Source organism: Polypterus senegalus, chromosome 17 (genome assembly GCF_016835505.1).
Source record: "Polypterus senegalus isolate Bchr_013 chromosome 17, ASM1683550v1, whole genome shotgun sequence".
In the NCBI taxonomy this organism is placed as follows: Eukaryota; Metazoa; Chordata; class Cladistia; order Polypteriformes; family Polypteridae; genus Polypterus; species Polypterus senegalus.
Window position 1 is genome coordinate 51522609 of NC_053170.1, and position 15536 is coordinate 51538144.

At 40.8% G+C, this 15536-nt stretch overlaps 1 protein-coding gene across 1 annotated transcript; it reads right to left on the minus strand.

Annotated features, from left to right (window-relative positions):
• Nucleotides 1-2051: 2051 nt before the first annotated feature.
• Nucleotides 2052-12531, minus strand: fam167b (family with sequence similarity 167 member B). The gene is made up of 2 exons (XM_039740781.1): nucleotides 12094-12531; nucleotides 2052-2712 (listed from the first exon to the last, which is right to left on the minus strand). Exons 1-2 carry the CDS (start codon nucleotides 12403-12405, stop codon nucleotides 2449-2451), a joined length of 576 nt encoding a protein of 191 aa, XP_039596715.1. The 5' UTR covers nucleotides 12406-12531; the 3' UTR covers nucleotides 2052-2448.
• Nucleotides 12532-15536: the final 3005 nt, after the last annotated feature.

Here is a 15536-nt window from a genome sequence, read left to right on the forward strand (position 1 = left end):
GTAGTTACTGGATTACATTTTGAGACTTATTCACCTTAGATTGTCTTTTTAAGCAGATACTGTTTGCCCTTATTTTGCCTTGGCTGCTTCTTGCTGTGCTTTGTCAGTTTTATTTAAATAAAGTACTGTTGTATAAAGTTTTTGGGGGAATTGTCTCATCGTGGCAGAGGTTTTATGGTTTTTCTCTCATCTCTTGCCCATAAGTTTAGCTTCTTTTATTTTTTGTACTTTATCCTTGTATTTATTCTCTGAGCCATTATGTTTTGTTAATTGCTTTCTATTATTTTAATGACTTTTCCACAAGATTTATTTTATTTGGTGGTGGAGTATGGGCAGAGCTGGTCAATCCATTAGGCAACATAGGCGGTCACCTTGGGCATCATCACCTGAGGGGTACCATTTATGAATGTCAAGGGGAGCGTGATCCAGACACTAAGGGTTGCTCCAGACAGTTAGAGGGAACCAAAACCAAGGGTCCTTGAAGTATAATAACACCGAATGCGCAGTATGGAAACAGAGGGGCGCCACCTATGTAATTCAATCACTGTGTGTTCCAAGATCCATGCTATGTACACTGAGGATCACTGTTTTAGTAACTCAAGGGGTACATACTCTGGACACCGAGGGCCTCTTGCAGCCACCTTGGGCTTCTTATAGGCTTCTAGTGGCACCAATTGTGGGCCCTAATTGGTCAGCAGATTCCAAGTACTGTAATTAGTCATCTGGGTGCACCAGGCACTATAACAAGGCTGATCAGTCTCTCCAAGGGCGGGCTGGCATTTGTTTCATTTAGTGTCCTTATCCCTACAGCTCTGTGAGCTTGTGGCTGTTGTTCATTGAGTTTAGATCTTGTTGGGTTCTTTCATGTAAGCTCTGTTTTTTTTGTTTTTGCTTAGAGAATAATATTGTCTTTTGAATTTAGCTGGTAAAGAACTCATTTTGAGGTTTGTATTCTGAGTCATAGTTTTTGAATCTCACTTTTCATCGAATTTTCTTTAGTGAGAATTATTTTTGTGCGGCCACCTTCTTCTTCTTCCTTCTCCTTATAGCAATAATCATAAATATAAGGCATTTTTTAACTTTTAAAATCAGCTTCCTGTTTTTTTTGATCTGTGTAGGCTGCAGCCTACCAAAAGAAGTTAGGAGCTGGCTGCCTAGAGTAAGATGACTTCTTGAAAGGGCAGAGAAAGTGCTGGTCTGCTTTTGAGGATCATTCAGGAGGCCTTATACTCTGTTCACTTTTCTGTGACTTCACAACACAGGGAGAACATACACAGAGATATGGCTGGGGCCAACATTTGAAACAAACCTGGAAGCTTTGAGGCTGCAGCACTAAGTACTGTGCCATCCTGTACAAGAACAATCCCTCTATCTAATTCAATTCAAGATGGCCAGAAGTCATGCCCATTCTGATTGCAATGGTTGCAAAGTGGTAGCTTTGAAGGGGTGCCAGTTCATTGCAGGGCACTGATTCACAGTTTTTTAATTAATCCCAATAAAAAACATTTGTTCTTTTTTAAAGTTTTAAAAACATTACTGTTGATCATTAATTCACTTTTCTGCTGTTAAGGCCTTGTCATTTAAAATCCCTTAATTACCCATCCAGAAACTATCACCTGATTTGGCACACTCAGGGTCATTTGAAAGTATTTGCACTTAATCTCATAAAACCAGCAGTGCACATGAAGAAGTAATTGTGGTCAGCGGGGACGCAAATGCCATCGCTAATAATGATTGTCGCCAGGTAAGGCGGCACTGTGGTTGTCCAGGATGTGGCCAGGAACCCTACTGAGATTTGCAAAGCTGCCGTAAGGCTGGCGCTCACACAAATGTCATGTGCCACAAGGAGGAGGCTGTGCTGAGCTCTTGTCATTATCAGGGCTTTTTCACAGGAGCTCCCGTAGTGTCAACAATTAGCAATTGTGACATTTGTTTTCTCATAATCCCCTTAACAACCATATCATTATTCCATCGCTCCACACCATGCCATTTAGTGACGTGCTTTCTAATCAGGCTTCATTTAATTTAGAACACTAACAGATCTTGAAAAATAGTGTTTACCAATATTTAATTCAGATCACAATGTAGAAAAGTTGCAACAGTTACATATTTCAATAAAGGTATATTTCTTTAACATTTTTGTACAGTGCCATTTCATTCATTAATATACAAATATCTCAAAAATCACTGCTACAGTACAAAGAGGGTCTTCCTCCTATTTTGGTCAAATGAACCCAAATAAAAATGGGAAATTTTAATATTTGTAAACCGCAAGTAGTTAAAAGCTTGAGGGGCTCAGAAGAGCTAAAAGTGGTACAGCTTGCAAGATGTCCATTAGCCTTGACTTCTCATTGTCATATCGTGCTGGCACTGGGAATACTCGACTAATAAAAATGCTCTGGCAGTCATTCTGACAAACCGTCGTGACCTTCTTGGACATTCCTGGCATCAGCAAAGGGAAAACCTGCGAGAGTTAATGTTCATCTTAGTGACCCCAATGTGTTTTAGGGGGGTAGAGAGGGAAAAGGCAGCCTTGAGAGGGATGTCACACAGCAGATCAGAGTCTTCCTCACATTCTTCCAGTCCATAGGTGGCATCATCCAGCATTTCCTTGTGCCGATGGCAGATCTGCTCCACTTTGAGCCGGTGGATCTCGCTGCGCAGTTTAATCAGCTGCCGAGCAAGCTGGTTGTCCTGTACTTGCATTGCTCTCTGTAACAGAACACAGTGATACTTTCATTACTGTCAATTCCCAGATTAATGCTATCCTTCCAGAGCTTATGACATTAAAGATTTAGGATGCCATTGGGAAAGTCTGGATTGAAAGCCTTGTGCAAGTGTCTGTGCTAATAAGATTAGTAGTAGCATGGTGGCACGGTGCTTAGTAATTCTACTTGTTGGGCTCTCGTGCTTTCTAGAGTCGCTCTGTTTGTCTCCTAAATTCCGTCACACAGTAGTAAATAACACTAAGCAGAAGTAGAGGTAGTAGTGTAGGTCGCTACTTCCATGTACTACCAACATGCAGCCTGCCACCATTCTCTACTGCCATGACAAACAATCAGTCAATCAGTCAGTCATTTTCCAACCCGCTATATCCTAACACATGGTCACGGGGGTGTGCTGGAGCCAATCCCAGCCAGCTCAGGGCGCAACGCAGGAACAAACCCCGGGCAGGGTGCCAGCCCACCGCAGGGCATACACACACACCCCTACACACCAAGCACACACTAGGGACAATTTTGAATCGCCAATGCACCTAACCTGCATGTCTTTGGACTGTGGGAGAAAACCGGAGCATCTGGACGAAATGCACGCAGACACGGGGAGAGCATGCAAGGACCCGGGAAGCGAACCTAGGTCTCCTTACTGTGAGGCAGCAGTGCCACCACTGCGCCACACGATAAACAATCGTATTAAAATGCAGAAGTGCTGACCCCTGTAGCTTGTGACACCCAGACTCCACAGATGTAGAGATTGAAGGGCACCTCTTATTTATTCAGGGGAATGACTCTGAAAGACAGGTTATAAGTGAGACGGCTAGGAAACACACTGCATTATTCATATATATGCCATTATATAACTAACAGATGTGAAAACCACTATATAAATGAATCAATTAAATCAATCATGACTGCATAACTGAGTAACCAAGGATGCAGTACAGTGCTTAACGAGCTGACTAAAAGAAGTTGATGCCCATGGCCGTGGGCATTGAGACAACATATTATGGTGGCAGTAGTGGGATTGACGGACTGTGCCAGATGACAGAAGAAGTATGTCATTTCTTACCCTGCAAGGATGGAGGATTTTGTTGGTGAAGACAACTGAAGGGACAATGGACTGAATAGTGGTTTTAACTGTTTTTCTTCACTGTATTGTTCATTTCTCCTGTCTTGGTGGTTTAAGGGGTGGGAGAATTTTAGTAATTAGGAATTTTTATAGTGCAGTGTTCTGTGGCTTCGCACCCACGGTTTCCAGATTCATCAAGAGTCGGGCTCATAAATCGTCTCAGCCATGCAAATTTAAAGTTTCTAGGGTGGGGTGCGTTATAAGTCATGTCATGGGGTGTTTAACTTAATTGAGTTTTACCAATTTTACTGCACTTCATGGAGGTATACTCAGAATGAAAAAGCAGCTTGTGCATTTGATCATGTAAGTCAGTAACTGAGGATAAAAGAGGTTGATGCCCAAGGCTGTGTGCATCGGGGCATGACAATAGACTGATATGAAAAAGGCATTGTAATAAACAGAAAGATGTGAAATCCACTTATGTAAGCAAAGTAGATAGTTGACCCGTAGGGTTGTATGTGAGCGTGCCCTGCAGTGGCCTGGCATCCTGTTCAAGGCTAAATTCAGCCCCGATCCTCATACTACTGAGTTAGACACTGACTCCCTGTTAACTTTTAATAGACAAACTCGACATCAAGAAAGGATGGATGAATTAGAACAGGAAACCCCTTTGGAAGTAATAACAAAAATGTTGCTATCTTCTGAAAGCTGCCAAAATTCCTCAGATAAGCGCCATTTCCCCTAAAACATATGCTATTTATAATCAAGAAAGAGGTAAGGTGATAATTCTTAGACAAAATTAAGGAAACAACTAGTAGTCAGATGATGTCGACTTGGCTTTTTTTCATGCAGTGTGTTATATTTAGAAATCAGTGCAGCGGCCTGGCAGTATACTGATTAATGCTGCTGCCTCCCAGTTACTGAGCAAATCTTTCAATACCTAGAAGATTTTCTCTGAATCCTCCTGTTTTCCTTACACACCTCAAAGAAGTACAGATTTTGTCACTTATGATTCAAATTGTCCAGCATTAATGGGTATAAGTGGGTCCTGGGATGAACAGTCTCTGCAATTCTGTATTAGAATGGACAGAAAATATACAAATTAATAATTTCCAAATTATTCCTTTCTGTCCTTCACCTCACCAATAGTAAAGACTAAAACCAGGGTGTGGAATTCTTGCATATAGCCTACAATGATTTAGGCTCACAACACTGGGCTTATTAATGCCCAAGTAAAACATAAGAATTTCAATTTCACTTCTATTATCAGTAAAAGTGTCACTTAAATACAAACCACAGTTTTAAAGGTACAGTATTACAGTTTAATCCATTAGCAGATGATTATGATTTCTAATAGTGAAGATGAAAAGCTGTTTCTTGAATATTAACACAATTATAACTGGCCTGAGCACATGATTTTAAATGCCAAGGAAATCTGACAGAGATGTTAATCAAATATAACTCAAAATACGTACGTGTCACAGAAGCGAGTGAGGGCTACTAAAGTGCAAAGCCTAGACTATAACGCAAATAACAGCAAACCATAAGAACTGAAACCTTTGAACAAAATGTCTTCATAAACAAGAAGATGATATGACTCCTGCTCTTTTTATCTAATCAACATAACCTCATTTGTAAAGCTATCTTTCTTCAGGGGTGGCAGCACCCTCATGCAAACATGCATTTCTTGTCCGAGAGAGCACGAGCCAGTCAGATTTGAAGAGACTGTCCATTCCTGTCTGAATATTTTGTCTCCTTCTATGGGCTTGAAAGAACTGAAACACAAAAGAGGATACAGTTTAACCAAAGCAAACACGTGTCACTACCCTCTGGAAACACAGGTAATCAGAGTTTGTACAAACAATATGTTACTGAATGACAAACCTCTGGGAAAAGGATTATAATGCACTGTGTGAATAATATGTTAAAGTATTTATTATGTGCCATTATAAAATACAACCTAAAGAATCATCACGCATGACACACCCTGGACATCTGAGACTTCAAAAGATAGAAGTCTGCATTCTTGTCTCTTTTTTTCTTCACATTTATTGTTTCTGAGTTGTGTAAAGACGTATTTTAATATTTTATCATGAACAGCTATTGACTATACTGAATACTATGCATACAGTATACATTCATTTGTATTTGTATGGGTGTGTATATAATATAATATAATATAATATAATATAATATAATATAATATAATATAATATAATATAATATAATATAATATAATATAATATATATGTGGTAAGTGTTAGAGCGGGAGGACTGGTTTCTCGATGGGGATCAAGGTTAATTCCGTACCCAACCTGGAAGCACAGTTATCCCGGCCAGGTTGGTTGCTGCTACCTTTCCCAATCAGGAGGCCATAATGGAAAGACAGAGGGAGGCTGCTTCCCAAGGGGCCATGTATCACCTCTGTACACAGGGTGGCAGCATCCCTCCGGTGGAACTCCTGTTTGTTACCCCGTGGGGCATACTGGCAGCTGTAGTCTTGAGAGGCAGTCCTTTTGGAGTCCAGGGGGAGCTGTAGGGGAATGCCGTCCCTACTTTTGTGGAGATTTCCACCTGGCTTGAAAGTGCCCCCGATGTGCAATGCTTTGACCCCCAGAGGTACTCCCAGGTCTGGTTTAAAAGACGCCATCTCATCTGCAACGGGGAGTCAGTCAGGAGGAGGTGGACGAATATATATATACTGTATATCTACTCTCTATATAAAAAGATTAGTGAAATCATGCAACATTTGTATATTTTCATGAAATGCTCATTTTTCTTCAAAACTGTACGTCATATACAGGTAGTATACATCTATATATATATATATATATATATCCCTCCATTTCCTAACCCGCTGAATCCAAATACAGGGTCATGGGGGTCTGCTGGAGCCAATCCCAGCCAACACAGGGCACAAGGCAGGAACCAATCCCGGGCAGGGTGCCAAACCATCACAGGACACACACAAACACACAAGCACACACTAGGGCCAATTTAGAATGTCCAATGCACCTAACCTGCATGTCTTTGGATTGTGGGAGGGGAGTGCCTGGAGAAACCCACGCAGACACGGGAGAACATGCAAACTCCACGCAGAGAGGACCCGGAAGCGAACCCGGTCTCCTAACTGTGAGGCAGCAGCGCTACCACTGTGCCACTGTGCGCCCATATATATATATATATATATATATATATATATATATATATATATATATATATATATATATATATATATATATATATATATATATATGTATATATATATAAAATATAATTGTTTTCATCTTCAATAGGAGAATACAACAATGATACTCTCATGTCAATATAATCAATTTAACATGCATACATGAAACAATATAGTAGTAGTTCAGTTGTGCGTTAGCAGTCGACAAATAAAGCCTAAGTAATGGCACACGCTTACAAATTGTAAAACTGCAATTGTAATCTTGCTAGAAAAATCATGACTGGTGATCATGCAGAAGAAGTCATATTCCTTCCAAGTATTAAGTTAAATACTGGTGATACTTCAGCAAGTTACCAGTCATTCTTGCATAAATGACAATTTCCAATAGTTTTAGCATTTGTTATAACTATAAATAAATCATAGGACCAGAGTTTTGACCATGCTGGAATATGCCCGTGGACCAACTGCGAGCAAAGTGAGCTACCGGGTTGGGCAGATGGGCCTCCATAGGCGGCCAGGATGGCACACCACTCTAGTATATATGTATATTATGGGAAGGGGCATCCTGACCAGGAAGGAAGAGGATTAATCACCTGGACGGGAGGCCAGAGATGAAAGACAGATGAACCGGGTGGCTGGACAAGAAAATAACTTTGTATCTGGCTGGTATAAATTAATGGACAGACCAGCAGTAGCCAGGAATAGGGAGCAGTTTCAGGTGGCAGTGGTTCTCACATGGCAACCCAGTTGGAAATCCTGTTGCGGTGCTTGGGATATGGAGTCTGGAAATGCAACCCAGCTGGGGTTCCTACATGTCAATTGGGGGCGCTGTTCAGGGGAGGCCCCCCCCCCCTACTTTTCCAATGGCCTGGAAGTATTTCCTGGAAGATACCAGAAGCACTCCAAGGTCCGGCATTAAAGAAAGCCTGCTGCCTCATAACATTAAGTCAGAGTTGGAAGGCAGTGGGCAACACTCAGCTGGGGAAGAGAGGAGGAAAAATTGGGGCATTTATGTGGATTCTTGCTGTGGTGATTATTGAAGGATTGTGAAGATTTGCTTGTGAAAAATAAAAATACCTTATATTATTCTAAAAACATGTGTATTACTGTGTCTGTGGTTTGGGGCTCAGTGGCACCCCCTAGTGGTTACCATATATATAATATATATATGCTGTTGTTCAGGGGAAGCAGCCATGGACTGTGCAATACCTCCCCCTGGGCACTAGATGGCCGCCCCCCTGGGTTGGAGCAGTGCCTCGGTTTCCCACAGGGCTCCATAAGAATTGGAGTTGGGTGCAGCCCTGTTGGGTCCCACAGGCGCCGCCAGGGGGTGCTGAAGCTGGGACTTCTGAGCCCTTATAGGCAGCGTATTCACCTCACCCGGAAGTGAAGCCGGAACTCTGCAGTCAACCACCTGGAGCACTTCCGAGTGGACTATAAAAGGGGCCAGCAGCCACCACTCAATGGCCAGAGTCAGGAGGAGGAGGACAAAGCTTGGAGGAGGAATGGTGGTGCCGAAGAAGAGTGTTTGTGTATTTACTTGTGAGACTGTGTTCTGCCTGTGGGGATAAAGGGGAAGACGTACCCCACAGGTGAAGAAAAATAAAGTTCTTGGTTTTATACGTGCCTTTGGAGTGAGTCTGTGTCGGGTCAGGTGCCTATATGGCGCCTTTTACACTATATATATATATATATATGTGCTTTTTCCAACTAATTTTAGTTAAATTTGCCTGTTTCACTCATCTGTAACCAGGACTAAGTTACTTAACCTCTGCCTGTAATCATTTGTACAAACTGACATTGGAAAGGTGCTAAAATTAAAGCTGCCACTTCGTAGCAACCACAACCCCTTTATGAGAGACATTGTCTAGAACAGTGCTTCCAATCTCTCTCTCTCTCTCTGCTCAATGTTATTTGTCATTATTATGAGACATTAAGAGAGAAAAATACACAGAAATGGATGAAAAAACAAAAACCGACAAAAGAGAGTTTGAGACTTAAAACTATGCCAGAAATAATAATTCTAAATTTCGTATGCAACCAAATCTAACACTACTGCTCTTTTCCAAATGCAGATTAGAAGAAGAAGAAAAAAAAAGACCAGCTATTTAAACACTGAGATCAGTTAAAAGTAAAATAAACCACAGATTGTAAAACATGTTTGGAATTAAAACCTGAAGCCACAGGGTCTCCTGGACTAAGCAGTGGTCAAGAATTTACTAGAATATGGACATCTGCATGAAAAAGCAAGCAAGTCCTCTATTGCATGTTCAATTGAAGTGGATCACACCTTCTCAAAAATAATTCACCATAAATGTTTAACAGAGACCGAGATATTGCCATATTGAATGAATAAAATGGAATATTAGATAAAGGAGATCATTATGGTGCTGTTCACACTGACCTTACACCAAAAGCATGGCAGAAAGTGGCACATGCCATAATTACAGGAATGACAGAGACAAGCACTTGGACTTGCAAGCTACTGTGTGATACACATACATACATTCATCCACCATTCACCATATTACAAATATAAATTTGGAATCCACAGGGCACAATGAAGAATTAGTTGTCAGACTTGTCACATTTCTCCAGTTCTAGGTATCCGTACAGCACGATGAGGAGTTTATACGCTGCACTGCAGTCTAGTCCATGTGCCATTTGTGACAAAACTACTTGCTGCTTTTCTACACTGAAATCAGTTTATTTAGAATTGTTTGACTTTATAGCCCTTGAACCTCTAGCACTTTAAGATTATGCATTTCTGAGAACTACTGTTTTTAGCTGGTGATAGCACCATTTTGAATTCAATGTTAGACATAGTTCTTCATGAAACTGACTTGTTTTCATCTCTGCATAGTCTTTCAAAGGCATCCCAATAATCATCTTTGTTTTTTGATTACTGAAGCCTCATTGTCTTGCTATGCTTACCTTATTTACAGGAAACAATAGCTGCATGCCATGTTTTATATATAAGCCTGAGCATGCCAGAATGTAATATAACACCATTCACAAACCTGAAGGGGGTCTGAGCCTATCCTGGCAGCGCAGAGTCTAAGGAGAAACAACACTGGACAGGCAGCCAGTCCATTGCTGAGCCTGCAACACACACAGATACAGGGAGAAGATCCAAACTGCATATGAACAACCAGGCATGAGATCTGAACCCAAGATGTGGGACCAATAAGGCAGCATTCATTTTAGACAGGTAGCACAGGTAGTCCACCTTAATAAAAGGCAAGCGTCTATGTGTCTCTGTGCCCATCTGATTGCTATGTCTCTGTCATTCCAACAGAGGGTGCATCATATACATTTGTAGTAATAAAATACATTGCATTTGTCATTACAACAGATGGTGCAACTCAAACATTTTCATATAGTACAATGCAAATGTTAATACAAGCTCTACATTGATTAATTAGGAAACGTATAGCAGAGTTGGCCCACCTTAAAAAAAGGACAAGAGTCTGTATGTCTGTGTATCTGTGTGTTCGTCCATTTGCTATGTCTCTGTCATTCCAACAGATGGCACATCACAGACATGTGTGGTAATAAAATGAATTCCATTTGCATTCCAACAGATGGTACATCACGAACATTTGTAGCTGCTGCACTAAAAGCATTAACACTGAGGCCTACTTTGAATACTTGGGGGTCAACCTGTCTTGGATGACAAGAGTCTACGTGTCCATCTGGTTGCTATGTCTCTGTCATTCCAAATGATGGCACATCACAAACAGCTGTAGTAATAAAATTAATTGTAATTGTCATTCCAAAAGATGGTGTATCACAAAACCTTTTAGTTGGTGTACTGCACATGTTAACACCAAGGTCTATATTGAGTGATTAGATTTCAACCTGTCTCAGACAGATAGCACAGCTAGTGTGTATATATAAACATACAAAGACAGAGGGATGGATGTATGTACAGTTTACTACTTTTCAGATGATCAGACATGTCTAAAGATTAACTGCTTAGTCCTGAAAGGAAATCTGATGCAAGAGGGTGTGCTGTAAAGCTTGAAGACTGCATACATTTGTATTGTTTTTCAATATGCCTGTCACCACAATACTTCAAGGAAACAAAATTCTGCTGAAAAAAAAGAAAGAAAAAAGTTGTCCCTGCCAAGCGGATTAAGTTTACAAGACACGCTGTACATTGTAAAGAGAAAAATTAATATGCAAGTGCCTAGTGAATTAACTAAAAACACAAAAACTCTGGACACACTCGGTAACAAATACTGTAATGCTCCTGGAATTTGCATCAAAATCCATCCATCCATTCATTCTGTAATCCACTGATCAAGATCTGTGGCATGGCAGCATTCAGCACAAAGTGGGAGCCAACATAGGACTGCCTTTGGCAACCAAATCAAAATGGCACAAAAACTTTTGATCTATAAAAGAAGGGCACTTTGAGTGCATTACTTGAGACAGTCCTCTTTAGCATATAAAATTAAAAAAAAAAAAACCTTGAACAGTATTGAAGCTGCCAGATAGGTGTGGACTCCCTGAAAGAAGCTGGCTCTGAATTTGGGCTGATGGATGGAGAGCCTTGGGCTACAGCAGGGACGAGGCTAACTAACTGTTTCCTTGATGGAAATAATTTCCCGTAGGTTACAAAACATACTGTTGGCCAAAGTTGTTTCCTGAGTGGTTGAATCACTTCTTTTATGTCTGTGGGAAGTTTTACGAAAAGTCACTCTCGGGATCGGTACTCCTTAAAACGGAAGGATCTCCACGTTCGTTGTGTGACTGATCGAGTCTTCGGCCACTCTTTCACAAACTGCCTTCGGGTGTACAGGCTTGACTGGTGTGGCCGGACTGCTGCGTGAAGCGTCTGCATGGAAATCTGCCCTGGATGCGATATGTACAGATGCGTGAACTCATTGAGCATTCATGAAGTTACCTGCACGGTATAAAATGTCCAATATCCAGGGGTTTAACGCACACATTATATTAAGAATGCGTAAAGATTGATCGATCTCTTCACATATTTACATCATCAAGTGTGAAGATCACTTGCCTTAGACAGCAGAGCTCTAATCAATAATTTTGGAAGTCCAGCTCATTCATATCTCAATAAAGACAAGCAGTAACGTGCACGTACTCACCAGCTCCTTCCGTAACCAGTCCAGCGCATGATCTATGGTTTCGAAGCCGCAAATGTTTCGGATGGTCACCTCCGGATCCTCCAGGGCGCTCCTCCTGATCTGCGCTCCGTCCGCTCTCCCAGGACGCCCGACTTTTCTGTCTCTGGCGACCCATGGCTGGCTCTGAACTTTCGCCTCCCACTCCAGATATGAAGGTCGACGAGTCTGCAATTTCAGCTTCTCTGTGAGCGCTTTCAAGCTATCCAGGTCCTCGCAGTCTGAGTCCTGTTCCCCTCCGAGTTCCTTAAATTCAAGCGCTGCGCTGGCGCTCATCTTGTCGCCCCGGGCTCAGCAGCCTTCAGGGAGCTCCCTGTGCGGAGGTGCTGCCTAATCCACTACTTGTACTGTATGTAATTTGACAGCGACAGAGAAACAGAGACGCCCTGTTGCTCTAAAAAAAGGAGGCGTCGGAGTTTACAACGGCGTGTACACCAGGAAGCCCGTGACTGTCCATATCCACGCGTTTTAATATCCCTACGTCTATTCCTTCCGTTAAAACGAGACCGATCTGCCAGCTTCATGACTGAGGTGTTGGTTACTTGAGACGAGCTTAGCGAAACGTAAACTCTCATCCTCGCTCTCAGACCTCTAGTAATTCTGTGAAACGTTGAAATTATCAACGAACGTAATATATTGGCCTTACTAAAACATTACATTTTACTGTCTAGGGATTATTGCAGACCACATGTGACTAGATTCGCCTCCATAACTTTAGAAACTCATAAAACGGTTTTTAATTAAACAAATCATTATATTAAGCACAGACCTACGTTAAATAAAAGGAAAACTGATGCTACAAATGAGATGAAAATGTGATTAGCCCATTCTAATTCATCCATCCAGTCTTTACCTAACGCTTCAGTTTTAGGTTGCGAGCGCTTAAACCAATTCTGAGCAAAAGCGTCAGCACAGACAGCAATATGCTGGACGGAGCTGAGACTAAACTTTAGATTCAAAACTCAGTGCGTTCTATGCGGGTATAGTCACAAAAGAACTTTGAACTCTAATTCACTTGTCCCTAAAACTTGAATATTTAACAGTTTCGATTTCACAATTTAATTTTATCAAGTTGGTTTCCCTTGTACGGTTCACGAGATCTTATTCTGACCTGAAAAAAAAACATACTCACTTGATCTACTTATTAACATTTTTAAAACCTATATCTACTTCATTGAAATATTACATTCTAATATAAAACAAATGTGTGACCTTCTCATCTCATGTTATTACCGCAAGATTTTACTGAAAAAAGTTGTTAAATCTAATTAATAAAAGTAATGTTTGCTACGGTATTTCCATTTAATAGAATTAGTTTACTAGTATTTAAGCCAAATGCGTAAATCTAATATACAAATTTCTTAGTGCATTAGCCAATGATGACGTAAAAAACACCCAATAACAGTAATAAGTAAGTTTCTTTTCTTGTTCTTTTTTTGCCAGTCTCCGTGTGCAAGGTGATACTGTACTCTTAAGTGCACAGAAGCCAACCCGATGAAGCCAAACACCCGAATAACAAACGGTGATTCCACACAATTATTTTGAGTAGTTTTAAAACCAAACATTTGTTTAAGTTGATGCAGTCACTTCTTTTAGAAAACCTATCACATTTATGGTAGATTAAATCACTGGCCATTTCAGTTATGCGCAAAACAGAACCGACGCTTCTGAAAAGCCTATAAAATGCAGGCGCAAATTGTCTCTGGTTTCATTGAGTGATTAAAAACGGTGACCGATATGATGGGTGTTGGTTCTGTTATTTCAATTGCGTCTACAATCGCCGTGTTCATTTTTATTCGGAGACGACGAGAACGAGTGAATACAATAAAGAGATGGCGAACTCCCAACATTTGGCATGTATTAGGGTTTTCTTTGAAATCATCCGCAGTGATTTTACCGAAGAGCCGTGGGTATAAAATTTTAGGATGAGCAGCTCAACATTTTCTGTTGCAATGGGCCGTCTTGTGTCCCCTGCCTTATCCTACACGATGGGGCCAGGCCGGGCCGAGAAGCGCATATTCAATGCGCTTTTTGAATTGTCTACCTGTGCGGAGCAAAGAGTTGTTGGTGAGACGTTTGGTGTGAGCAAAGCCACCATTCTCAGGTGTGACTATATGGGGTGTTCTCACTCAGGCCATATGTTCCAAACTGTTGAGGTAATGCTTGACTTTACCTGATGTGGACGAGGCACGGTAGATTTCGCAGCGCAGTTACGAGGCACACAAAATACCTCAGATGTATGGTGCAATCGACGGCTCACGTATTCGTGCACCGAGTGGCGGGGCAGCTATTGTTCTGCAGGTGGCCGTTGACTACAGCTTCATGTTAAGGGACATTCGTGTTGGGTCACCAGGTAGTGCATATGATACTGCTGTAATCGCAATGTCGTACTTGCCCAGGTATTTGAAAATCTAATTTTACGTCAAGTCATGTGACCTAAATGCGGAAACAATCTTTCCGTTGTAGTTCTGCGAATCACTGCTTTGTCGAATTGTATTAAAAGTCATCTCAAGCGAGCCTATAAACTTTTTTGCGATTTTTAAATTTAAGTTTAAGTTTTTCGAAATTCACGTGTTTCCATTACCGATTTTCTTTAGTTTCGCAATTTCAAAGTGACCATCAAGGAAGTTAATAGAAAGACAAAGAATGTCTTTGTGTAGAATTAAAGTAAACTTTAAATTACACATGTTAATTAGACATATTTTTTTAGAGAAGGATGCATATTTTTCTTTAGTCAATCCAACATATGAATACAAATTGTGGAGAGTGATTCGATCCAATGAATTCAATAAACACTAAAGGTTGATTAATTGCATAGTGTTTAAGGTGCCGCACTAGCTGTGCTTCCCTTGTAAGACATTTGAAATCAAAGTAATCAACGTGGACCTCAGTGTTAACATTTACAGTGCACCATGCAAAGCACATGTCTCTGTTATATGCCGTTTGGTATGGGATTTGTAAGAGCAGTGCTAATGTTTGTGATTGACTATCTGTTGGAATAACAAATGCAATGCATATGTGTCATTTAGTATGAGATTCATAAAAACAGTTTTAATGTTGGTGATGTATAGAATTTTACTCAAATATTTTAATCGATAGATTGGTTAATGCCTTGCGCCCTGTGTTGGCTGGGATTGGCTCAGGCGGACCCCCGTGACCCTGTGTTCGGATTCAACGGGTTGGGAAATGGATGGATGGATTTTAATCAATACATGATCATTTTTACAATTTAATAAGATACTTAAATGAAGTCGTATCAATGGATTATTAAAAGCATAAGGAAAAGGACTAAATTGAACTAAAGGGTTAACTAAACTCTGCTTAAAGCTTGAGTACATGAGGGTTGCTTCATCTTAAGAAGAGCCATCAAGTTACTTATTCAGGTTAAAATGAAGTAAATGAGTAAT